At 38.2% G+C, this 25763-nt stretch overlaps 1 protein-coding gene across 1 annotated transcript; it reads right to left on the bottom strand.

The window, feature by feature from the left end:
- Positions 1-599: 599 nt before the first annotated feature.
- Positions 600-23475, bottom strand: DENND6A (DENN domain containing 6A). Its single transcript, XM_064667625.1, has 20 exons — positions 23155-23475; positions 20484-20522; positions 20347-20389; positions 16828-16940; positions 15744-15824; positions 15261-15366; positions 14064-14143; positions 12557-12619; positions 11848-11903; positions 11382-11504; positions 11112-11207; positions 8955-9049; positions 7244-7309; positions 7089-7153; positions 6369-6458; positions 5086-5139; positions 4892-5001; positions 4495-4597; positions 2947-3021; positions 600-2473 (listed from the first exon to the last, which is right to left on the bottom strand). The coding sequence occupies exons 1-20, from the start codon at positions 23458-23460 to the stop codon at positions 2342-2344; spliced, it is 1896 nt and encodes a 631-aa protein (XP_064523695.1). The 5' UTR covers positions 23461-23475; the 3' UTR covers positions 600-2341.
- Positions 23476-25763: the final 2288 nt, after the last annotated feature.

Raw genomic sequence — 25763 nt, 5'->3', positions numbered from 1 at the left:
TCAGTGTGCAAGGGCTGCAGGGAGCCAGGACAAGAGCAGACCCCTGCAATGAGGAAAGGCTGTTCCTGTTGGCCTTGACTTGCAGGGTAAAGTCCTTTTGAACCACCATTACTAAAAGCATTGCAAGTCACTGATGAAGACAGCAAACAACCCAGTACAACTTTTCTTTTTGCCTTTCTTTTGAACAAGACACTAATTCTGTGTAAGCATCTAGTTATTCAGGGATTGAAACTAATACCAACTTCAGTAAAGAAACCTGAACTGAGCTTTGCTTGCAGCCTACTTCCCATACCATGTCTCTCAAGGGCCTCTCAGATGTGTACAGGACACAAATTGAAGAGAGGATAAATTTTGCATGGAAGCCCATGCCTGCATGTGCTTTCTTGAGGATGCTGCAGCTCTGTCACGTTACAACCCTGATGCAGAATCAAACCACAACACCACTCCATCACACTGCATATTTCTGGGCACCTCAGTGGTACAGCTTCATCAAACAGCAGTCTCTGCAAGCTGAACAGTTTTGCTTAGGAGAAGAGAAAAACCAACCAACCCAAACACACCCACCATCTAAGTCACATAACTTTCAAAGAAAAAAAAAATAAAAATCAAACTCTTTTATTTTCCTTTAAAAAAATACGTATTTGCAGTCATGTGATAGTTATCATAGTTGTTACCAGTTTACATGGTTCCAAGAAAGTACACAGTGCTCCAGGTTAAATATTTAAGATAATTTAGGGTATGAATGGCCACTTCATAATTTCTGAATTAGAAATGCTGTTCATCAGGGTGTGCAAAAAAAATTTGCAAGTTAGCAATTAATGCTGAAGTGGTATATTTTAAGTAGCATAATAGATACATTAAACTTTTGGTCATGATTAATTGTATACAAAACATAACAGTATTAAAATACATTATTTTCATAAAAATACCGTTGTGACACTTAATATCTAAATAAGACATTTTTAGAAAGATGATATGAAATATTTGTTATAGAAAAGCACATTCTTATAGCAGGATTATGTCATAAGTTTTTAAAAATTCTATCCAAGCACTTAAAAGCAGAGTGGTTTTTTTTTTACAACTGTGATCCATTTGTCATATAAAAGTATATGCTGTGTGTACACTATAATATTATGTTTATTCTATTTGAAACTGGTCAAAGTACAACACTGCATGTGGAGCAGCTGAGTTCTTATATACCACTGAAACTTGTTCAAGAAGATAAACATCACATTCTTGTTGCTTAATATGCAAGAGGAAATTACTCTTTATGCACGTCTGCTATATGCATATACTGAGAATAATTTCATGCTACAGTCGCTTCTTGCCACAGTCTGACCTGTCCAGAGGCTTTTCTCAGCTGAAGCAGCATCTTCTCCCTCCAGCCCCTCCACCTCCTCAAACACCCGACTGGTGTAAGCCAAAACCAATGAAGTTAAAAGTTATAAAATGAGCTGAACTCCTATGATCTCCACTCAATCAGATTGTGTATCAGCCAACTCTACTGAAGCCACTCATTTTAAAATTCTCATTAGAACTCCACTGTGTTGAATTCCTGTGATGAACACTGCATGCTTACATTTACACGAGTGATCCACTTGAAATCCTCGATGTCAGCAGTTTCAAACCGTGAATTAGTACACAATTACTTTATTTAAGGCATGTAAGAGCACCCTAATTAACAGAAATTAAATAGAAGAGACTTCCCTTCAGGAAATTTTTTTCAGCTGCCTTCTCTTCTTTCAAGATGCTAAATTAATATCATTTTGGAAAGATGGTAAGAAGGAGAAAGGAAAACAGTTAAGAAGCGATCTGATTATTTCAGTTGTTCCTGAAAGAGTTTTGAAAGCAATGATTTACCAGGAAAATACCTCAACTATAAGGCATTCTGGCCAAACACATGTCAGTTGGAGTTATCACTAGATAAAAACTAAAAGAAAAAAAGAAAGAAAGAATAACCAGATACTACATCAACAGGACAGTACAGGATCAATATTGCTCACCCCTGAGTTAACAGGATTGGGTATAGCAGCACCAATGGAAAAACATTCTGCAATGCCAGCACTGCACTGTGGTCCTATACTGTGGTACAGCTTCATATGCCCACAGATTATTCTTTAAGAGCACTTATTTCAAACATTATTAGACACAGGAATCCCTTTAGTTGCATTGGTATTTAAGTGGAAAAAACAGTGAAAATAGTAAAATGGGCTATACTATTAGTACAGTCCATTGTAGTGTTAATGTACTGCTTACAGCTGTGGTCCAAACCTGGTAAGCCACTGTCTTCTGTGAGACTACTTGCCTTTTGGTTTTCTGCACCAAAAAAGCCCAGCAGAGATCATGTTGTGCCAGTTTTGAGCAAGATGTCCTGCAAGTCATCTGGAAGTGCTAATATGATGTCATTGATGTGTGTCTGCAGCTTCTTCAGGGTGTCGGTTTTCACAGGAAGATGTTCTCTGTTAGCCTGCAGCTGCAAAGGTACCAGAAAACATGATTTCTACTGTAAGTGCAACTTCATCTTAAGACACATCAAAGTGATATATTAGAAAATCTGGCAAATGGATTCCTCATTTGCTTTGGACAACAGCAGGTTTCCTCAACAACCACACGACAGCATGAGCAACACTGATTTTGGCTTTCAAGAAAAAAAAACAAATTTTTTTTTGTTTTTTGGACTTCTTCCTCCCTGAGGATTCAGATCAGTCACAGAGTTCCCATGAGTTTTAATTACCAGCAATACATTGCTTCCAACATGGCCGGATGATGTCGGGGAGCCAACTAACTTTTCGGGCATGGCTCAAATTAACTGTTTTTCTTTTAAAAACCTGAATGTCTGATTCCTTAAGCTACCTAGATCATGATGAATATTTTCATTTAAGTCCTTGCAAAAACAACTACATAGTGCTTCTAGGTATTTAAGTCATGTTCAATTCAGTTACTTACCAGTTTATTTTTTAACTTCAAGACAAGATCCACCGTTTCTACTTCAGTGTGCTTCTGACTCCAAAAAACCAAGTTCTAAAATAAGAAAAATTAAGCATTGAAATATTTATGGCAACATATGTAATTTCAAAAGTAGTATTAATTTACACCTACTGTTCAGAATAAGTCTCTTTCTCATTCCCATGCCATTTGCTAAACTCATTTTACTTATGTCCTGTCTTTACTGTGACTCACAAAATCTGCTTTATTTGCATGTTTGCCCAGTACTTGGCCTAAGAACAAACTTGCACATGAACACAATACAAATAAATTACAGGAAAAAAAAAAAACTTGCCCAACAGGCTTAGTTTGAAAAAGAGCACCTACAATGTAAAATAGCAGTGAATGATTACCAAATCAGATCTGCCAGCACAATGAAATATTAAAAGTAGTGTAAGGCAGGGCATTAAAGGAGATCACAGCCAGTAAGATACAATCTACAATCAGTGAGTTTTCTTATGGAAGTTCTGTTCCCTTATCCCTTTACTATTCACCTAACAAAGATATTTGCTCATACAGAGAAAGATGTTAACACTTGGATCAAAAGAAAAAGCAATGAGGAGCAGAATCAGTAATAAATTTGTGACACATTTCCTTTTCTTTGATTAAGTTAATGTCAAGTATAATTGGATAGAATCTAAGTTATATAAGTGACCTAGCTATTGCCCTGCAAATTATTTGGGCTGCTCTATTTGAACAATCTGTTTGGGTTTGCTACAAGGTACTGTTTGGGAATTGACAGGGCAAGGGATAAAAACAAATGGCTTTTCAAAAATAATCAGAGCAATTTTTTTGTTTGTTTACAAGCTGTGGCATAGCCTTACTTTTTTTTTGTTCTTCCTATTCCCTCTCTAGCTGTACAACGTCTTCTCCTCTTGCAATTCATTTCTTTAGCAGCTGTTCCAACTCAAATTATACTGATATAATTTGAAGGTTCTTCATTAAAGAATGGATCTTACAACATAGGAACATTTGTTTGGCATTTTGTTATAAATCAACAAAAAGATTTCACTTCTCAGCTTCCAATTACTATGGATCAGTTTTAGGCTTATTTACTAACCATATCTAATTAGTCACCAACTTTCTGTGGTATTCACTGGTTTTATACCTTCAAAGCTACAAACTATATCACAACTGAAAGTGTCAAGTGAGATGCCAAAGACAGAAGCTGAATGAAATAATATTATCAAATAAGAGGAAAAAGCTTTTTATTTTTTTGGGTGTGTGTGTGTGTATTCAATTTTAAAATACATAACAAAACAAAAAAGTACTAAAGATATGTTTTTACAAATGATGACAGTTGTTGTAACAAGTGAACTGCATTTTGTATTGTTCTCTCTTGCTGTGTTAGTTCTACCTTGTCCTTGGTGAACAAGATCATGTTCTGCTAGACTAAACTGTCAACATTTTCATGTTCAACCTATGAAAACACGAGTAAAACTGACTTGTGAGAGAATATATTTTTATTAAAAGATGATAAACATAATCATAAGCACACATTTTTCTAACCTCATTACAGAGTGCTTCTAAATGAAGGGCCTCCAACTTCTGTGTCATTTCTTTCTGCCGGCTCCTAAACCAACCATCGAAGTTTGGTGATTTCAAAAAATGCCTGGTAAAACACCAAAGCAAAATACAATTTAGATTTTAAGTACAAATTGGTAACACTGTTTTTGACATCATCAAATTTGAAGTAATTATATTTAGGAAACCATTAACAGGTTACAGAGAAACACATTTAAGTGAGTAAAGTACATTAAGCACTATCAATTCCTATCAAAGCATACATTCTAAAAGAAAGCCTTATTAAAATCAATACTAATCATAAGTTTGATCAGGAAAAGAGCATTCATATTACTGATCTATTTTCATTTATATAATTTTTTATGCTGCTGAAAGAAATGACCTGTAAAGTCCTATCCAGTCTCCTTTTAAACCTGAGGTGAGCTGTGGTCCTGCTTTTTCCAGTGTCTTCATGAAGTCTTCTTGGCTAAACTGCCTCAGCTGTGGTGGACTCTATGGAAAGGAAAAAAATAATTAGCATACCATAACTTTTCTCTAATCACCAATTTCCAGCTCATTCAAATGATATTTCCTTACCTTCCATGGTGATATGCATTTCTGCAGAGGCATTAGGCTTGCCACATAACGTTCCTGGGGAAAGGAAAAGGAAAGGTTGTTTGCATAACCAGTATTAAAGATACACAGACCACGTGTGTGTTTACTTATTGCTTGTGACCACAGCATTTTCTCTGCTGAGTATTGGTACAGGGCGGGGTTGTGCATATTCACCACATAAGAAGACAAGAGGAACTTATCTAATACTGATTGCATTTCCCAACTCCAGCTTCATGTCAGCAAGATTCAAGAAGGACACGGGGCAAAGGAGGACAGGAAGCAAACATGTACATGGAATATCTATATCCTGAACTTCAACCACAAGTAAACAATCTCTCTTTTCTTTGGTGACAGTCCCTAGGTACCTTCATATCATGGGTTATTCCAAAGTGTAATCCCAGTTTGTATCAAGTGTTTGGAAGTGATTTTCAGGGTCTCTCATACAAGCATTAGCTCTAGAACTAACCCACAGATGCTGTGGGCATCTCTGCTGTAGCAAGGCTTGGCACAGGCATGGCCAGAGCCCCAACGTGTCCAACCCACAGGGAGAGGGGCCACTGCTGAAGCATCAGGTGTAACAACAGGAGGCAGCTCTGCCTCACCAGCTCACACAGGCAGATCTGCACAAACTGATACACATTTCCAAGTGTTTGTAAGCACTTGGCCATACATTTTGATCTGTGAACATAATTAGTTTCGATAACATTATGACAAGTCTAGTTCTATCTTTTGAAGAAACAAAGGTCAGCTCCCCACATACTTTTCCTGTTGCAGAGAATGTGAAGGGTGATCTCACCCTGTAAACTAAGACTTATGACAGAACATGCTTTAGGTTCCTCGCTTGAAGTGACAAGGTGCAGGGAGGAAGCCAGGGAAAGGTTTTAGATTCACACTATGTGTCCATTCGGTCTCAAAAGAACAGGAGAGAAAGATGAATTTTAAAGAAAAGCTCCTCTAATCTTGAACACCCAAGGACAAACAAGTCTCTAGAGATATTCCAGTTCTTCCAAACAGAAACTGGATCTGATCATGCCTGCTGTAAAATGATGAAACACTCAGGTCATTCACAAAACATGTTCTGAGGGTACACAGTGCCCCACTGTCCAGCTCACTAATGAAGGATGTTGAGCAGTACTGGACCCAGTGTTGACCCCAGGGATACACTGCTAGTTACTGGATAGTTACTGGACTTAGTCAGTCAGGGTAACACCAAAAAAGCTATTCTATATTACCTATGTAAAAACCCCATAAGTCTAAGAACTCACTAATGGAATAATGAAACTTTCTGTCAATTCCAAAAAGTAGCGCCGAAGAATCACACTCTGTGCTTCTGTTGGACGTTTCTGTTGTACTCCCTTAAAAAAAAAGAAAAATCACAGTCTGTTACTCCAAAACCTGTAGGTAGTTGTGGTGGGTTTCTTTTTTATCAATACTTATTCCAGTGTTTCTGTATTCATTTGCTATAATCCCACACACGGCACCTCCCACCCTGAACCAGGAAAGGAAATTAATAGCTTCAAGTCCTTTTGTACTCATCTTTTCAATTGTTGATTTTTTATTTTCATGTAAAGAAATTCAAGGAAAGCAAAGTTTCTATAAACAAGTATTTGCAAAGCAGTTAAAACTTGGAAGCTCTGATTCTTACAAACCTCATGCATGAGATTTCTAGACCAAAGAGATTAGAGGTGGAGGGGGCTGGCAGAGGGTGGAAAACCCAAAGCAGATGAACTGATAATCCCTTCAATCCTCTAAATTATTAAGCTAACTTTTTGAGTCCTAACATATTGTTATGGAAGCTGCTAACAAGCCAGCAGCCCTTCTACAATGAGGGTGTATATCCAGCTATACTGCTACGAACTGGGGCAAAGGAACTGGAATCCAGTTTCATTTCAGTTACACAAAGTGCTTCCTTAAATGAAAACACTGTACAACAGTACACAAAATACACAACCCAGTTACCCTTAAGAAGACATTTACAGTATTACCTTTTGCAACTGTTTAACGATTTCTTCATCTTTGTTCAAGTATGGCTTGTAGGAGGTATAAACACCTGAGGAAAAAAAGCAGCCTATAGCCAAAGGAGAAACGGGGTATGCTTTTTAAAATTAAAATACTGGTAATTTAACTCTGAAGTTATTACCAGGTTTGGAGTCCAAAGTTTTTAGGTTCTTCAGTTTCTTCACTTTCACCTGCTTTGGAACTTCACCTGCCAAAACATATAAAGACAATCTAATATTGTAAGAAACATTAGAAACATTGACAAGAATCCAAGTATATATCCAGAAATGTCTGGCAAACACATGAACAGGAGCACATAGACTTTTCCTTGTTGAAAATAACAACAACAAAAAAACCTACCCAAAAATCAACTAAACAAAAAAAACCCCAAAAGCATGACCTTCTAAACCCAGAAGCCAAATAAACTTACTGATATACAGTAGTGAATTATCATTTCATTAATTTCATATTTTTATTCCATCTTCCTTTGTTCCCCTTAACGCAAATGCTTTTGGGAACAAACCTTTTGCACCTTGATCAAAAAAAAATTGTACATAAGAAATTAAATCAGTTTATGTCTCCTTTACTATGGGCCAAAGTAAAGGCTTTTGTTGTGTTTTTCCAATTTATCCTTCTCCAGCCAGAAGACCCTAAACCCTGTTAACAGTCCTGCAGCCTCAGCAGAACCTTCTCTTAAATCTGTTTGGATGCTCGACTTCAGAGGAGATAACAGTATAAATTGCTATTGAAACTGTAGAGTGGGGGGAAAAGGAAAAAAAAAGAACAAAAAAATAATCAGAAACCCTCTCTTTGTCCCTAAAGAAATAGAATATAAATTTTTAAAGTCAGATCAGACAGATGCACCTCTAAAAGTTTCTGACTAAGCATTTCCCATAGCTGCACCAAAACTTTAGAATTTCATACTTGAAACTGTATATCAAATTTGAAGGCAATCTCTGTATATGGCTTTGCAGAGTTTAATTTTTTAATTAAGATTCTATTTTCCAAACTTGAACTACACAGCAGCTAAGTAACTCCTCCTGAGACCCCTGACAAGCCCCTACAGGTATTCTGACCGTGGACAGGCACGATATTTTAAAGTAAAGCAAAACTTTGCCTAATTATATTGAAGACATAATTTGTTGTATTCAGAAATCAACTTAAGTTATTTTACAAAAATTAATTTTATGATGTTTTATCTTAACTGCATATTTATGCATTGCCACTGTCAGAACAGAAGAGTGAAGCTGTCACATCAGACAGATACTCCCAGGAATTTCATACAATAAATAGAATAGTGTGGTATTTTACTACAGGCTGGCGACTGACAGGTTATCCAAAGAGTACATGAAAATTCTACTCAATCATGTAAGGAAATCATTCAACTTGAACAATTAATAATTACTGGAATGCTGCCAGATTAGAAATATATTATCAAAACACTGTCAACAAACAATTTTTTATGTTATTGTAACATTCAAACTTAGTTTTCACATGGGTCTTACATTCTGTGCTGGCTGTGACTGATTTATTACATTCTACTCATACTAAAATTAACATCAGCAATATGTCTCTCATTTTAATACCTTATTGGCAGAGAGACAAAATCAGGACTGTGTGAAAGGTAAAACATTATTACTAATGACCATCACCACCTTTTGCATTTAATATATGAGATTTGACAAGACAAGACATAGAGCACTCAAGAGTCTAATTTCACGTGACAGATTTACACCTATGACAATTTAGTTAGGATTAAGCTAAATTAATGGGACTAATTTACATGTTTGTAAATAAATAAGCCCACAGTTAGATCCTATTGCACAGGATTGTACAAGATATTTATACTTTACCTGGAAGTTTAATATCTCCAATTCGGATAATGTGAGGCCAGTGCTGAAGTGTTTTAGCAAAAAAGGGATTTGTCACCCCTAGAATGACAGAGGGCCTAGAAAAGTAAGGACAGTGTTTAAAATATGATAGCAAGAGCTTCTGTCTTAATGAATACAAAAGGTCAACAGAAGCACCAAATTGTATCAGTTTCTTTTCTTGCTTGTCACTGACTCCACCTTGCCCAGAAAAATCACTTCTTTTGAGTCCTTTTGTCCAAGTATGTTCAGCTCAAAACATTTTAATCCCCACTCATAGTTTTCCCCACTCATTTGAATTGACTTTGGTTTTTTGCTGTCTCTATAATCCCCTTAAACTTGTTTGATGTATTTAAATTCATTTCGACTTGCAAATGTTCATTATTTTCTCGGGTCATCATAGGTGATTTACAATCTCTCTTCCAAAACAATAAAGATCAGTGTTCATATAAAGATTTCACACATTCTTTTGTTTTAGTCTGAAAAATCAATTTATGATGTTTTATCTTATGTTTTTCTCATTGCCATGTCACAAGAATCAACACTAAGAAAATGAGGAATAAAAGAACCCAAAAAATAGGCATTCCTTTCTCCCTACTAAGGGGTCAAGTCTAGCCCAACTGAAATATTAAATGTTCTCATGCCTATTTTGTGGGAACCAAAATGCAAGTTTCACACAGAATTAGTTTGGACCAATGCACACAAATAGAAGTTCTTTTACTAACTGGAAGCTGAAAGATCAGGAGTTCAAGTAAGGCCTTCATTTACACACACACTAAAATAATAACTCTCCAGGCCAACATAAACTAGTAGCAAATCAGGAGGAATCTTTTTTCAGTACTACTGGTAATAAAATAGTGAGACGTGGTAAGCTACTTGGGTCACTTTTAGGAGCCTTAATTTGTCATATTTACCAGAACCAATTCTGATTGTAAAGTAATTTCTGAAAAGACACAAAAAATCAAAACATCGAGATGAAAAACAGACCCGTGCTCACCTCTCACTAAAGGTAATAAAATACACAGAATCTGCATCATCTGGATTCTTCCCCTTCTTAGAGCCACTGCTTAAAAAAACCTATTTCCTACCTTTCCAAATTTTTGTTTTCCATAAGAAAGCCAGAGCAATTCCAGCTCTGTTTCAAATACTAACATACAGACTGACCAACCTTTCTATTTTGCTACAGAGGAGAGGATGCAATTTTGAAACATAGGTAACTGAAGTTTAACCAAATTCTTCTTGGAATTATTTTTAGAAACTAAATTACATACTGCATAACCATTCCCATGGAACACCATCTGAAACATATTGCCTGTGTTTATGTGTTTTTCCACTGCTCTCTCTCTGGCAATACATCCGTTTAGAGGAAAAATACAGTAAGAAAAACAAAACAAAAAATCCAAACCAACAACCTCTGCCTGTTCTGACATTAGAAGAAATTTATTTACAAAAAGATCAGTGAATCTAATCAAGCTACATTTAAATAACATATAATAAGAAATATTGGAGGTGTACGCTCTCACAATAAGAGCAGAATTTAAAAAAAATAAAGAGGAAAATGTGTTCTTAAAGCAGTTTTAAACATCAGTGGGTTTGGACGTTCACACTCTTAAAAATAATCTTAATATCTGAATTATTTACAGTATTATTCTAACAAATTCAGTGAAGAGATATTTAATTTTTAAGTTGTCTCAACTAGGACACCACTGAATTAACTCTACAAAGCAGCCATATGGATGTTGAATTAGTCACTTTGATTAGCAGTTGATTAAAGATGAAAACTATTACCCAAATCTCCCAAAGAGATAGTCTGGAGCTGGTGTTATACAGAAAAACTCTTGCAGAAAGGCAAAAACTTTTATTGTTTTCATATTTGCCGTTTTACTTATTCTGTAGACAAATATCTCATGAAGCTCAAGAGTAGTTTAATTATGGCATTGTTTCATAACTTCTTTGTCCTATCTAACTGGAGTCAAAACTTAAATCAGGTAATAACTGCACTCTGCAAGATAAATCTTATTAAGAAAGGGAGTCTAAACATAATGACAGAAGTTAAGAATAGTTAAGGAGTATTTGAACACAAAATTTATGGTTACAAGTGGCTTTGAGCAACATCTTCACAACAGACTTCGATTCACTTACGGAGCTTGTGTGCGAGTCGTGTACTCTTTGAATTCACTGTCGTGTATGGTGAAGTATGGCCTGAAATCACTGCAGTACTTCAGGGGGGAAATGCAGCTGCAAGGCAGAAAGAGGATAAGCTGTCTGTATATATTCAGTGCAAAATTTCATGAAAGACAAAAGCAAATCTCAAATTTGCAATGCTTTATTACACTGATCAAATGAAGGTCCACTCGGCTGGAATCTTACATGACTCACTTAGTCATTAGTTGGAAGCTCCACTGAATTTACCTAACAAGGGCCAACACGGTTTCTGAAGATTCTGATGGTGATGGTGCCATCACAACAAGTGGTTCTCCCAGCAGCACCAGCTCCCAGAGCATCTGAATGTGAAAGAACACCGGGCAGAAACACCTAAAACCAGATGGAGGTGTTTTAATTCACTTGACATAATAAAAGACCTATTTCTTCCAGTTAAGAACTGAATAAAAATGAAGTTTGCAGTAGCACTTAATAGTAATTTAAAAAACATAAAATACTTCTGTAAAATGGAACATTCAATGAACTTGCTTATTTACTGCAGTTTCAGCCTGCATACTGTCCAAACTGTGTTTTAGCTAACTTTACAGAAAAAGAATATTAAAACCAATACTGACTAATGTTGGCTTGCAAACCGTGAGACATGTGTCAAAGTACCATCAAAAAACTTTGACTTGTGGGAATTCACAGCTAGGAATCAATCAGTTCAAGCTCCTACCTGAAAAGATCCACTTCATGAACAGTCGGCAAAGCCATGGAGATCTGAGCATCTGCCTAAAAGACATCGCAATGCTTGTTTTTTAGTCATCAGAATACCTAGGTATTAAATGAAATGGTTTCCCTTAAATGCTTACAGACAGCACATGGTATATATCCTGATTATTTACACTACTCTACTATTGCAGTCAGTATATACTATGTTATCTCCACAAGTAACTATTTTTGTGTGCTAAAAGCAGGATTTTGCCTAAGACACACACAAAACCCACTTATAGGCATGTAACTTTCAGTCCAGAAAAGATATAAAATATTGAAGCTGTTTCAAACACCAGTTACACAGCACATGAAGGCACAGATGGACTTGTTTTATAACCATCTTCTATGACTAAAGACTCTTAATTCTGTTTTCATCCTCAATTCCCCCCCCCAAACATTAACAGGATGATCAAATCAGTAATTTTATCAGCCAACTACCCTCTTCCAGGACCTGGACCTCCTTCCCTACTTGGGGTAACTGGCTTAGAATATCTTTTCTATGAAGAATCCAACTCTTGACTCCTCCAAAGTTTCAAAGATTGTGGATTTCAATATTATCAAATATATGATGACTTGCTACCAATCTCTATGAGCAAGTTTAAAGTAAAAGAATGAAAGCAGATCTTTAGCTTTGTCTGGGGTTATGTACAATATCAGTATCTAATCTCTACCTGATGCATATTCTGTACTATCGGTGTTGTTCCGGGCTTGTCACGATATGTTGGGATCCGCAACTTGGAAAGAAAAAGAAAGATTTATTTTCCCTTGTATCAGATTCAGCAGACACTTCAAATGCTGACTTAGAGACAAGTTGTAACATTTAAAGAGGATATACTACAGTATGATGCTTATTTACTCCACAGAACTTCCACCTACAGAATTTCCAATTGAAAACTGAGTAACAGAATATGCAAATAACACTCCAGTTAAGAAAAAACTCTTGGTAACATTAGTCACAACTATTACTGTAATTTCAATAAAAATACTTTTAAATGTTGAAAAGAATGGTCTGGACTAAGGTCATGAGGTTTTAAGATGGCACAGAATTATTTTTAGAGAAAAATCTTCTCCTAAAACATCAGACATCTTGTTGGGAGTGAGGCAGAATCCAAATAGTCTGAACATAAGTATATTTTTCCGACTTTAGTTTGCATCTGTAAGTCTCGAGAACTACAGATTTCATCATACTGGAAGCTGATGTGCACATATGGATGTAATTTATACAGAAAAATTAAAACTGTCCAAGCAGCATAATAAAAGAGGGATGTATCACTGGACAGTAATTATGACTTTATTCAGTTTAGGAATGCAATGTCAGCTCTCATAGGTAAGATTTACTGATGACATAAATGCAGGCAATACCCAAACAAGACATATCTGACACTCATCATCATCCAGCACCCAAGAACACTGCTTTATTAGACCTGTGTTTTCAGAACAGCCTCAGAAACTTCTCCTTCCTCTCCCCAGTGATGCACACACATCTTGCCATAAACTTGAGAGTATCTGCTCAGAACGTGCTTCTGGTTGTAAACTCCAGTTCCATCAAATCCATTTAACTCCATTTCATATGAAGACACTATGGCTCCCAGAGGCCTACTCCTTAGCCACCATTTAAACACTACCATTCTTCCCTCTGCACTAGATACAACTCCTTTAATAGCTTCCTTCAGACATATTACACTTTCATTGAAAATTATCAACAGCACAAGAAATTAATTGCTGGTGTGTGGGCCAAAAAAGATTTTTACTTGTGAACCTTCAAGAAGAAGAATGATTTTCATCAATATATTTAATTTGCTTGACTGGAATTTAATTCTCAGTATTTTCAAGTGTTACTTTATGGTTGATTTGACAAATATAATTAGCACTACAGTTTCCTAGAATGCAAATTCCAGTGGGATAATATACACACTACAATTAGTAGTTGTATTGAAATACTGCTTTTTAATATCTACAGAAATTAAATATTAACCTAAGCACGATAAAAGATCCTCCCCTCCTCTCCCCAGTCAAAGCACCTAATCAAGATCTCCCAGACCTTCACTCTGAGTGTAGTAAACATCTATTCCTGTTTGGAAGCTTGAGACACTGAAAGCAAAGCACAGTACAATAGGACCTGGACAGTAAAAGGTGGGGAAAACACCCTCAGAGAAGCACAAGTGCAGGAGTACTTACCTTCATTATAACACCCATAATAGGCAACTGCAGAACTTTCCCTGGAACTGGTGGTGGCCAACGATCAACATCGCTACAAACTGAAAGGAAAAACAAGTATCTTTTATAACAGTTGATATCATGTATAACCCATGATCACAAAGTCACCTTTGTGCACACTGCAATTTTAAATTAGTGCTAATAGTCCACATCAGTTCTACTTGTCTCTTGATCACACTAAACAAGTTCTACAGCCTTTGAGACGTTCTTTATGTATTATTCCATTAGAACTACAAAGTTTGTCATTTCAAGAAAACAGTATCCTCTGGTCTTTCATTTTTTTGTAGCAATGAGACTTGCAATTGGTTGAAGAAATTTACATGAGAAACCGTGAAAGTACATATTGGGAAACTTAAAAAAGAACACACCCCTTTATGTACATTAGCTATTGCAGAATAGATGAACACAAGCACTTAAGGGAAAAGCTAGTTTACAACTTGGATAGAGAGTTTTTCAGCATTAACTTGCAAACCATTCTGAGTATTACTCCTAAATCTAGTTTTCTGCAGAGCTTATTTTGCTCATAATATAACCTGTCAAGAAAATAGAAGATTAAAAAAATACAATTCCTTCATGGTTTCCACAAATTGCTGCCCAGTGAAAGCACAAAGACATGAACATTGTACAAAGAACACAGCACTCCCAGGCAAAGAGCAAATAACTTTTCCATTTGGCCCTCTCTGGCTCTTACAGCTCTGCAGTAAGGCTGAGGCACCTGCTATCAGTGCTGCTCTGTTGCTTTTTCCATTTGGTCAAAAAACAAAACAAACAAATCACACACACAAAAAAAAAAGCCTCAAGCAAGATGACATTTGTACAGTTGTTTAGCAAAAGTTGTCAGACTGCCCGAAAGGACTCAGTTTGTGAAAAGAACAAACTGAGGATTGGCATCAGCTACTTGTGCTCAACAGCTGGTCCTGATACACACACAACCCTAGATGTGTTTTTGGAGGGACCTTCAATTCTCCCACAGAGGATGCAAAATTAGATTAGCTCTGTTCAATGATCTAGAAATCAAGCAAGTTTGTTAAAATTTTAATCCTCTACCCTGCAAGAAGACAAAGCCACAAACTAGAACATGATAGTGTTGCCTGTTATTTCTCCAGAAAAAGTATGTGACAGTGTAAGAGTTCCTCTAGAACATCACAGGACCACTACCTGCTTCCAGGAAAGCTTCACTTTTTTCAAAATACTCTGGTGCTATTTGCTTAAGCATGGTGCGGAAGAGATGGACATAAGGCAGCTTGCTGATGAGGACCAGAGACTGGAATAAAGAGGAACAAAACAAGAATAGGATTTCAAGTTAATGTTTTCCCTCAGTTCTACGGCAGCTTTGCTGGTTACCCTCAGAGGACATCAAGTGTGACTTTTCCCACACATGCAAGCCAACCACAATTTTGACTACAGGCAACTGTAAACAAACAACTCTCTACAGTTACCAACTTCTTGTTTTTAAACACACAGAGAAAACCATCTGTTCTGACAGTGGAGCTGGAACGTAGCATAGCCGTTGTGAAATTAGACCAATTTACTATAAACCAACAATTAACTTAGAAAGCAAGATACCTTTCCTGTTCCTCTGAGATCACCAAAAAATAATTAATTTCCAAATAAATGTTTTCCTGAAAGAATTGGAATTACCTTCTGGAAATAGCCCCTTTTTAATGACTTGTCACGAACTTGTCTGAAATACACATAGCCATAGTAATATGCTGAATCCTTCTGCAAAAGAAAGGAAAGAATACAATACAACCACCTGATACTCTCCTCCTTTCTGAAGCCATTCAATATACAGTTCAAAAGCATATTTCCCTGCAAGCTCCAAAGTTGATTAGATACAATAAACTAGAACGCTTACTCTGTTTATTGGCATTATTTTTTTAGTAAGTACTTCAAAGAGAAAACACCAGTGTGTGAAAACAGCTGTGCTTTCTGGCTTTACTATTTTTATATCTACATTCTCCTGACACACCATGAAACAAAAATAGAAATAACTTCCTGAGGAATAAATCAACATTTATAATTCTTCAAAGCAGCACTAAAAAGATTTTAGCAGTTAAAAACCTTAAAGCCCCGACTTGAAAAGATATAACCTAGTCTTTCAATGTATTAGTTTTATTAAAGATTCTTGAAGTATCAAGGAAGTACATTCACACTTCAAAGATAAAACACCAGCTTCATCCTTCCTACAAACAGGAATTAAAGTATTTGACTCATAAACAGATGAGTTTGAGAATCAGACTCCCACTAACATAGCTAAAGGCCTCAATATTCCTTATGAATATGAGGAGAACAACTTTTTGGCCACTGTCTCTTTTAGGTAACTGCTCCAACCTTCCAAAAATTAAGTGTGGAAACAGAGAGACAGCTCAAGTTTGTTGGATTTTTTTTTAAATTAAGTTACAAAGCACTTCAGATTTCCACAACAATAATGGTTTTTACAGTTTGATCTACAGGTTTCTAATCAATAATGAAACAAGTCCGGTCTTCAGTTTAACTCTCCTTGCAGTCCAAAATTCATACTAATAAAACTTAAAGAACTAGTGAAACTTAATATTATTATTATTATTATGATAATTATACTAATATCCTACAGCAAATATTTTCTGAGCTTTGACTTTCAGGACTTCCAGTTTAGAGATTTTGCTTTTCGAGCATTAAAGGTAATGACCCACAAATTAACATTACCCAAAAGAAATTAACTCCATTTTTTCTTATTTCCAACCTTTAAGTAAACTGGTAGATCTCTATCCAATTGGTCCAGAAAACAACAAAATGAGACTTTCCTTCCAGGAGACCGTCGAAATCTAAAACAAAACTGTGTGTCCCCAAGACAACCTACATGGGGAAGAGATAAACAACAAACACTATTCTGAGTCTGAGCCTTCTTTAACATGAGAACTTGTTTACAGTCAATGAGGTATCAGAGTTTCTCTTCATCTGTCTTGCACTGCTATTGTGACCATTTATATATTTATACTTTCATAAGTGAACAAGTTGGCATATTTGGCAACAATAAATATTCTGTCTGCAACAAGGACAAAAAAAGTCACTCTACCTCACAGGGACTGTCATGTCCTTAAACAGCTCAACTAAAGGCTGTTCTCCTACTGGTAATCACCCATTTCCTTAGTCTACCTGTAGAGTTTCAATTATCTTAAGCACATGTCATTTCTCTGTTGAATGGCTGTGCTTTGACTTTTTTTTGATACCAAACAATTCATACATTAGTCACACCATAAGAGTGCATTATGCTGATCTCCTACAAATTCATGTGCAGGTCTAGGACTCATCATTTTGGAAGTTGCAAAGCTAATTGCTGAAAACCAAGTGAAACCGAGTGTGACTTCCCAGTAATACCCCCAAGGAGTGAAGTTTCCCTTAATTTCTACCAAAATTAATTTGTTAAAGAAAGTACCAAAGTACATTGATTATTTGCAGTCTGAAAATAAAAATAAAATAAGTCTGTATCACTTATCAAAGAAGCTTTTTCCAGGTGTGGCATAGGAACTGCACAATCAGAACTTGTATCACTGATACTCTGGTGGTTGTGTTCTCTCCATTGCAAATGGAGAAGCTCCAAAAAATCTTTAGTTCAGGTAGAAGCTATGTAAGCTGAAGAAAATGCTCACAGGAATAGTGATAAGGGGACTGTCAAAACCTAAAGGACACACAGGTGTATTACTCTTGCTAGCAAGGGACTGTAAAAAGTGTCTCTGCAACACAGTGGTATTAACATGAACACAGTCAACTGAAAGGCCAGCCTGTGGCAGGCAGACCATCTTCACTGTAACAATATAAGTGTTCATGTAAATCACTACAAAAGAATCAATATATTACTAAACTTATAGCTCCTTTTAATAGTAGTAAATTTCTAGTTTCTTCCTGGCAAAAGACATTTGTTTCTCCATGTTGAATATAACTTCTTTGGTTGCTCTGCTCTTACAAGTTTGGGACATAATTTGCAAAGACCTCCAGGAAAAAAATCATGACCTCACCACTGATGATCTGAGCTCCTCTCAGCCGTCCTGTCTTACCCCAGCCAGTGCAAACTGACTGAACAGGAAAGGCAGAGCCCCATTCTCCAGGGGACTGTTTATCAGACACAGAAGCTCGATTTCATCTTCTCCTTGAGTCTCATAGGTTGTGTGAGAGCCCTCACAGACACTCCAACCCTCGGGCAGGCACCGGCTGGGCAGGTTTAACACTGACACGCTCAGAGAGCCCAGGGCTGAGGCTCAGAACCTCCTGAAGCCACAGTGGGAAACTCTCAGTGGGCCAAGACAAACCAAAAGTAGCAAAACACGGTGTGCTGGGACAACCATCCAATTCAAACAGGTAATGAAAGCAAGTGCTCAGCAATATGGATTCAATGATAACAAGAAAAAGCACAGCACGTGCCAGTAACACAGCACCAAATATTTGCTTCAGGTTTTCAAAGCTAGTTCCCCTCATCCATAGCAAAGAAAAAAACCCCAAACTATTATAAAAACCTATACACAGAAGACCTAAAAGTTAATTACCCTTAATCATTAATATATTGAAATATCATTCAGGATAGGATGTCTTCCTATTTAACAAGCTCTTCCAGAAAAGACTGGCAAATGTCTGTTCTTTCTTCAACTATCCATGCAGAGAAAGTAAAAGATAACTGTACTAGGAAACTTAGCTCAAAACCACAAAAAGTATTATGATCTAGTAACTGATTAAATCAATTTCCACCCCTGAGTTCATAGCCATAAGTACTGGAATACTATCTCTTTGTAGCTGTAAAAGAAAAAAGTTTAATTAATCTTTTGAGCTATGAAAATTTAAGGAAGGCTGACCTCAAATTTAGCTGCAAGCTAATAACTTCCTTTACTGCTATATTACATAAAGTTTTTCCTTTTATGTTAAGGCCTACAATGAAAAAATAAATCCTAACAGGTGGATACACTTCCAGCTCATTTGTGGAAGGCAGGTTTCATTCAGGTAATCCCTCTACATCATTTGAAACTTCAGTCCATCAAGAATGATCAAGAACCCATAGTTCTTAATAGGAACATTAAAAAAAGTAAAAACGTGGGATTTTTTCCTGCTGAAAGTAAACCTTCCTTACAAATATTCTGCCTAAAACAACTTTACTACACTCTTATTTTAAAAAAAATACACAAAAAAAGTTAAAAATAAAAAAAATTAACCTTCATTCCTAACACATGATTTTGTACCTTCAATGTATCTTTTGAAGGTTAGAGGCATTTATGACTGCTAACAATGGGAGTAATAAGAAGATACAGTTAACTCATCTTCTCTTTCAATAGCAGAAGCAGCTCCTCCTCTATTTACATACAGTATAGCAAGAACAGAAAAAATAACTTTAATGACATTAAGACAATGGAGAAAAATTAGCCAAGATATTTTGTAAAATTACATAGGAGAGAGCTCACACACATTACAAGCACACATCTGCACCACCCCATGTGACACCAGAGCTGTTCTGCTGCAGAGCATCCACAGGCACAGAGTGAGAGCAGTTACAGGCTCAAGGCTGTTACTGCAGGTTTTAACTTTGTCCAGAAATAAACAGGAAAGGAAGTGTCTGTCTTTCTGCAGTATCTTTTTGCAGGTGGTCCAACCCATCAGCCACATGCCCCCAGTTTCTCTTTGGCAGCAGATGCAGAAAATTAAATAATAATTTAGCAAGCAGGACCACACACAGCAGCAGAAGCAGCAAGAATGGAGAAGATACAAGATAGCCCAGGTTTTCCCTTCACGACTGTTCTTTCTACCTGCTTTTGAATTTAAAAGTCAGTTTCTCTGTTGTAAACTTAGAAAATACACACTTAGTCCTTTATGAGAAGAGGGTTCCGTATCCTTCCAACTGCTTTATTAAATCCTTCAAATTCCATGCCTACTCTCCTCCCTACAGTGACAACACTGTTATTTTGTTTAAAAAGTGATATTAAGGTGTTCATTCTTTACTTGCCAGGTATTCTGAACCATCTGCAAGTGTGTCATCCAGAAGGTCTTACACATTGACATTCTCGATATTTCACTTACATAAAATGCAGAAGAATCCTCAGACCTTACTGCAATGCAGTCACAGCTTTATATTTAACCTTAGCTGCAACATTTCTGTATTGTAATATTAAGATATATAAATCAGGATTTGATCTAAAGCCCAGAATACATACTGTCAAATTTTATCTTTTTTAACACAGCTTAGTCCAACAAGAGATGACTACAGTGTGAAGGAAGCACTTACCCGAATTAGAATCTGGAAAAGACAAATAGCAAATATTGGTTTTCTAAAGGGTGGGGAAAAGAAAAGAGAGCTGTTATATTTCCTGAAATTACTAAACTCAAACCAAATTATATACTTATACAGCAACCATGACTTACCTCTTTATCTGTGAGTTTGGAATGTGGAGGATATATTACCTACAGGAAGAAAGATTTATTTTATTTGAAAATCAACTGGGTATAAGCAGTAAGCTTCTACTAAATATTTTTACAATTCAACACTCAAATACCTGCCTTAGAATACTTTCAATTGTAAGCTATTAATATCATGCCTCTATTCTTAATTTTATATGCTTTTAAGTTAATTGATCACCCATCTTTACAAAGTATTTTGAACGCCAGTTAAAGACCACACACATACATTTAAAAATTCAGAGTACTTGAGATTTTTGGTGCAAAAGGTCTCAGAGGAGAGCAAGATGACATCTTTTAGATTTAAGTTGTACATGCAAAATGAAGTAGATGATTCCATAGAAAGCCAACACATATTATTGTCTGAAATCTGTTGTAATGGGAAAGTTAGGTTGGAGTAATCAAAATTCAATCACAAAACACCTTCTATACTAACAGTAACTCTTGGAGGATGTCATTGGCCCCAAATAACAGCTGGGAACTGTGCAAGGTCAAGGACTACACTCGAAGTCACAGCTTTAGTAGTTATGGAAATAAATCATGTAACAAGTTTTTACAACACAGAAATCAAAAATGATGCAACACAATGAAAGAAACGGAAGCACCACCACTAAAAAAAAAAAGGGATGTACAAAATCAGTGATTATGCAAGTAAGTGAGAAAAGAACATACAGGAAAGAGGACAAACCTGAGACACTTAAATTTCAGCTAAGAAGTTCCTCAAAAAAAAACCAAACCACCCCAAAACTACTGAAATGGGTGGCTAGCTTGTAAGCAAATGAAATGTAACATAAATTCAAAGATTATATTTCAAAGCAGGTTTCAGGGCTTCCAGAGGTGGGAACTAGTCCAAGAGCAGTTCAATGCAGCAATGGTAGCTGCATTGAGAGTCCTCATATTACCATACCACTAACATCCAGTTAGCTCTTGTTCTACAAAATGTAAGTAAATTTATCTCCTGATAATATAACACTATCCTGCTCCACAGAAAACAACAAATAGACCCTCTGGCTGATCTCTGACTAAGCAGGTTTATGTCCCCTGGTCATAAAGCCTCCAATGCATTTCTTTTCCCCTCAGCCTCTCCTATCCAACGAAGTCCAGCCACAAAACATTGTTCATGCAACTAAAGCTGAAAGCTAGACATACAAGTGGAACACCTGCATTCTGCATGTAGCAAACTTATCACCATCTTCTTTCCACCTCTTAATATTTTCCTTTGCTATCTTATGCTAAGCAGTACACCAAATGTAACTCCTTCAGCAGCTGAATGATGCTGAAATCATCAGTCTAGTCAGAAGACTGGCATACAGACCAGACTTGAATTCATACTCCTTTTCCTCACTAGCCCGTGTATCTTCCCAGAATTTCAACTTAAACTGAAAGCTAATTCTTCTTCCTGCAGCTATATACTGAAAAAAAAAAAATAAATCAGGCCTCAGTTATGCAGACACTTTAAATTTCATTTTATGCATGCAGTCAATTAAATTAAGGGGACTGTTAACAGAAGTGTCTGCAGCCAGGCCAGAGGCTGTGCTTCCCTCAGCCACCAAGCACATCATCTGTCCAAGTCAGGGGTTATACAGAAACCCTTGTCTTTGTTGCCTACACCACCTTATAACAGCAAGGGAAGAGAGCTCAGATAATCAGCACAGTATGCTGGGGTTTTATTTGCATTTCTCGTGCAGCCAACAATGTGTATCAGTTATGTATTTTACATATTACAATAGCTGGCTTGGCTGAATTTTAGGCCACTGTGCCATGCGTTTATGCCAACACCCCTTTAAGAAGACTGAAGGAAAGAAAAGGACACTTTCCCTGCGCACCAAGAGCTTGCTAGTAAGTCACATGGTGAACAGGGTGAAACAGGATGTGAAACCAAGCTGAAATATAACTCTTCTCTGCTGTTTATTTTCCAGCGCTGAGGGCTCCCTGAGCATTCCCAAAGCAGTGCCGCAGCTGTCTGTGCCCCCTGTGCATTCCCAAAGCAGTGCCGCAGCTGTCTGTGCCCCCTGTGCTCCCTGTGTATTCCCAAAGCAGCATCCCAGCTGCCTGTGCTCCCTGTGTATTCCCGAAGCAGCATCCCAGCTGCCTGTGCTCCCCGTGTATTCCCGAAGCAGTGTCCCAGCTGTCTCTGCCTGTTGCACAGAGGGCACAGCTGGGAGTCATTGCCACGGGCCGGATCCAGCTCGAGCTCCTGGAAAACGATTCAAACGTGTAGGGAACCTGTTCGCGCAGCCAACGAGCCGGTGAACGCTGGTAATTGTGGAGACCACTCGCATCCCCGTTACCATCACACTCTTTAAACATCTTTAACAACTACACGCCATGGAAATCAGCGTTCGTGGCATGTAAAGAAAGCCGATGATGTACTTAACACAAATCTTGGCACGCGATGAGAACCATTCCCGAGGGCCCGCCGGCAGGACAACTGGCACCGTGGGAATTGCTGTCCGAGCACAACCCGCCTCACCCGGGACAGCGGGGCCGGTTCCCCAGGGTGCTTCCCGCTCTGAGGCTCTGCACAATCACGTTTCCATCAAGCTTTTCCTGCTCCTGTGCAACGCCGGGGCCAGAGGAAGCGCCCGATTCCGGCGGGGCCCCGCCGCCGCCGCCCGCCGCGGAGCCCCGCACGTACCTCCACGGCCTGGCCCAGCTCCAGGTCGAAGCCCACCACACACACGCAGTGCAGCCAGGCCGAGAAGCGGTCCCAGGGCAGCAGCGACAGGCACTGCTCGGGACCCTCCGGCTCCGCCAGCGCCGCATCCTCCGCGGCCGCCCCGGCGCCGCCCGAACCCGGGTCGGTGTCCGGGCCCCGCTCCCGCCGCGACATGGCCCCGACCCCGGCCCCGCCGCGCGGAGCCACGTGACCGCCCCGCCCCGCCCCCCCGGAGCCGCCCGGAGTGGGCGGGGCCAAGCGGGCACCGAGGGGCGGCCGAACCATTCCTGCGGGGAGCGGGGGGGGGCGGTAGGGGCGGAGCGCCCCCCAGCGGCCCGGCCCGGCAGCTCCGAACGGGCCCCGGGAGGGCCGTGCAGCTTCAGGGGGGCTTGAGACACAGCAACCCCGCCCCCGAGAGCCCATATTACAGTATGGTTTTGCTTAATAAAGTAGCTACTTCATTGCTACTTTATGCTGTGGGAGCAGCTCTGCAGGCAGGGGCACGATCCCAGTTTTCTATTCCTCCTCGGCAGGTCAGTGGCAGCCTCCGGCTGGGGACGAGGTGGTCGCTAAGGAATTAACAGGCATAGCTACATCATATCCTACACAACGCTGAACACCATTCAGGAGTCAGGTGGAAATACCCCACAGGCTGATGCCTGAACGACATCGCCCTCACAGGAAATTGGGATAAATAAAAAAAGCATCCAAATCTCTTAAAACCTCTCTTAGCGCCTTAGCCAAAATCCAAGCTCTTTATTTAATAATGTAAGAGCTTTCAAATACTCCTTTAGCACTGTCCATCTCCCATTTATATTTAATTAGGAAACATTTTGTAGAGTTTAAAGTGCTAAGTAGCTACTTTATTAGACAAAAACACTCCCCTCCTCCTGACCGTACCTGTTATTATTTAGTTACTCACACCAGACTTCTGGTTGACTGCTACTAGCACAGTCTTGGCAGCAGTAGATGCAGATGTGCTCCTTGCCTGAATCACTACAGGCCAGGTTTTCTTCCAGATAGGAGTTGCAAATATTAAAACTGAGATACCACATCTATACACACTTAAAATTTATGACTCTTTAGATGCACTGTTTCCTTAAGACCCATTAACATCATTTGTTTATCTATCAAAACCAAACTGCTAGAAATTAAAGTACACTTTGATCGTTAGAGTAATTTTCTAGACAAAGGAGGAACAAACATTTAACTCAGACAAAATTATGATACACGAAATTATTGTGGTAATAATTTAAGATATAGCGGCCTTCAGTTATCAGAAGCCATTAGTGGCAAAGTGGATGTCAGATAGTAAGATAGGAATGGGGTTCTGCAGTGCAGCCTGGGCAGGGCTGTACAGGAAGGCTCTCGCTGTCTGTAGCTGCTTCAGGTATTTTATCATGATGCCACACGAGACTCACACATTTTTCAAGTAGTTAACTCCTGGGTTCTGTAAAAGGTCACTATTCAAAAAAAGACATGACTAAGACTGAGCTTCATCAAGTTAAATTCAGCACAATGATTCTGCAGTGGTGTTTCGTTCACTATTTCCATTTAAGAGCTGAAATAGGGCCCGGCCAAGAGCTTTATCACTTAGTTTAAGGAAAGATACCATCTCTCTGCTTCTTACAAGCCTTCCCTTGTTTATATTTTTATACTTTTCCTTGTTTACATTCTTGCTGTCATGGCCAAAATAAAATTTTAGCTGTTATTATCATGCCTGCCCTTTTAGTTTTTGCTGGCCTCTCTTTGTAAGTTTTCACGTGAATAAAAAGTACAAATGTATATAAGTAAAATAATAAGAACTTAGTAAGAGTTATATGCTCTGCTCATTTTATTAAACAAGAACAAGTAAATTAATTCCACTTGATGTTTAACAAATAATCTTTTGGCAGGATAAAGTTAAGAGAATAGAGACACAGTCTTTGATAAAAAAATCACCGAAAAAAAGAGGATTCTCATCTACTGGAGATATTCCCAATTAACAGGGAAACACTAGTTCAGGAAGATTTTCACCTAGGCATTTCAAATCCATTTTAGTTTTCATTAAATGTGATTATCTTCCTCAGTTGAGAAAGAATGTCTGTTGTTTAAGAAATAGAATAAAAATATTTCTGCATTTATTTCAAGTATTGTAACATAGAAACAACTGAGACTGCTTTCTCCTGCAAGAAGTGTATCAGTGGAGGATAAAATAGACTTCAAAGCTCAGAATCTACAAAATGAGAATGCTTAGCTACAACTTGCAATACTGACTCATGAAATAGCAGGGCTCTGCATATGGAATGTGCCCTTAGAAATCTCCATGAACTCTGCCTTGTTTTGCAGAAATACAGTGATCTGTTCATGTAAATATTCGGCACAGTTTGGAAAAGAAAGTCTTCTAGAGAAAGCATCCTCTGTGATGTCCGTTGCTGGAATAAAAATGAAAATAGGCCTGGGTGGGACAGCTGGATTCCAAAGAGCCAAAACGCTTCAGTGTTTGAGCCTGTCTTGCTTTCTTCCACCCTCTATCTTGCACCTACAGCTGCCATCTCCAGAGCTGTATCCCGCCTCCCTCAGTGGGATGCTTTCTATCAGGTGGCAGC

This window comes from Pseudopipra pipra, chromosome 11 (assembly GCF_036250125.1).
Source record: "Pseudopipra pipra isolate bDixPip1 chromosome 11, bDixPip1.hap1, whole genome shotgun sequence".
NCBI classification, from domain to species: Eukaryota; Metazoa; Chordata; class Aves; order Passeriformes; family Pipridae; genus Pseudopipra; species Pseudopipra pipra.
This window is presented reverse-complemented; position numbering and strand designations above follow the sequence as displayed.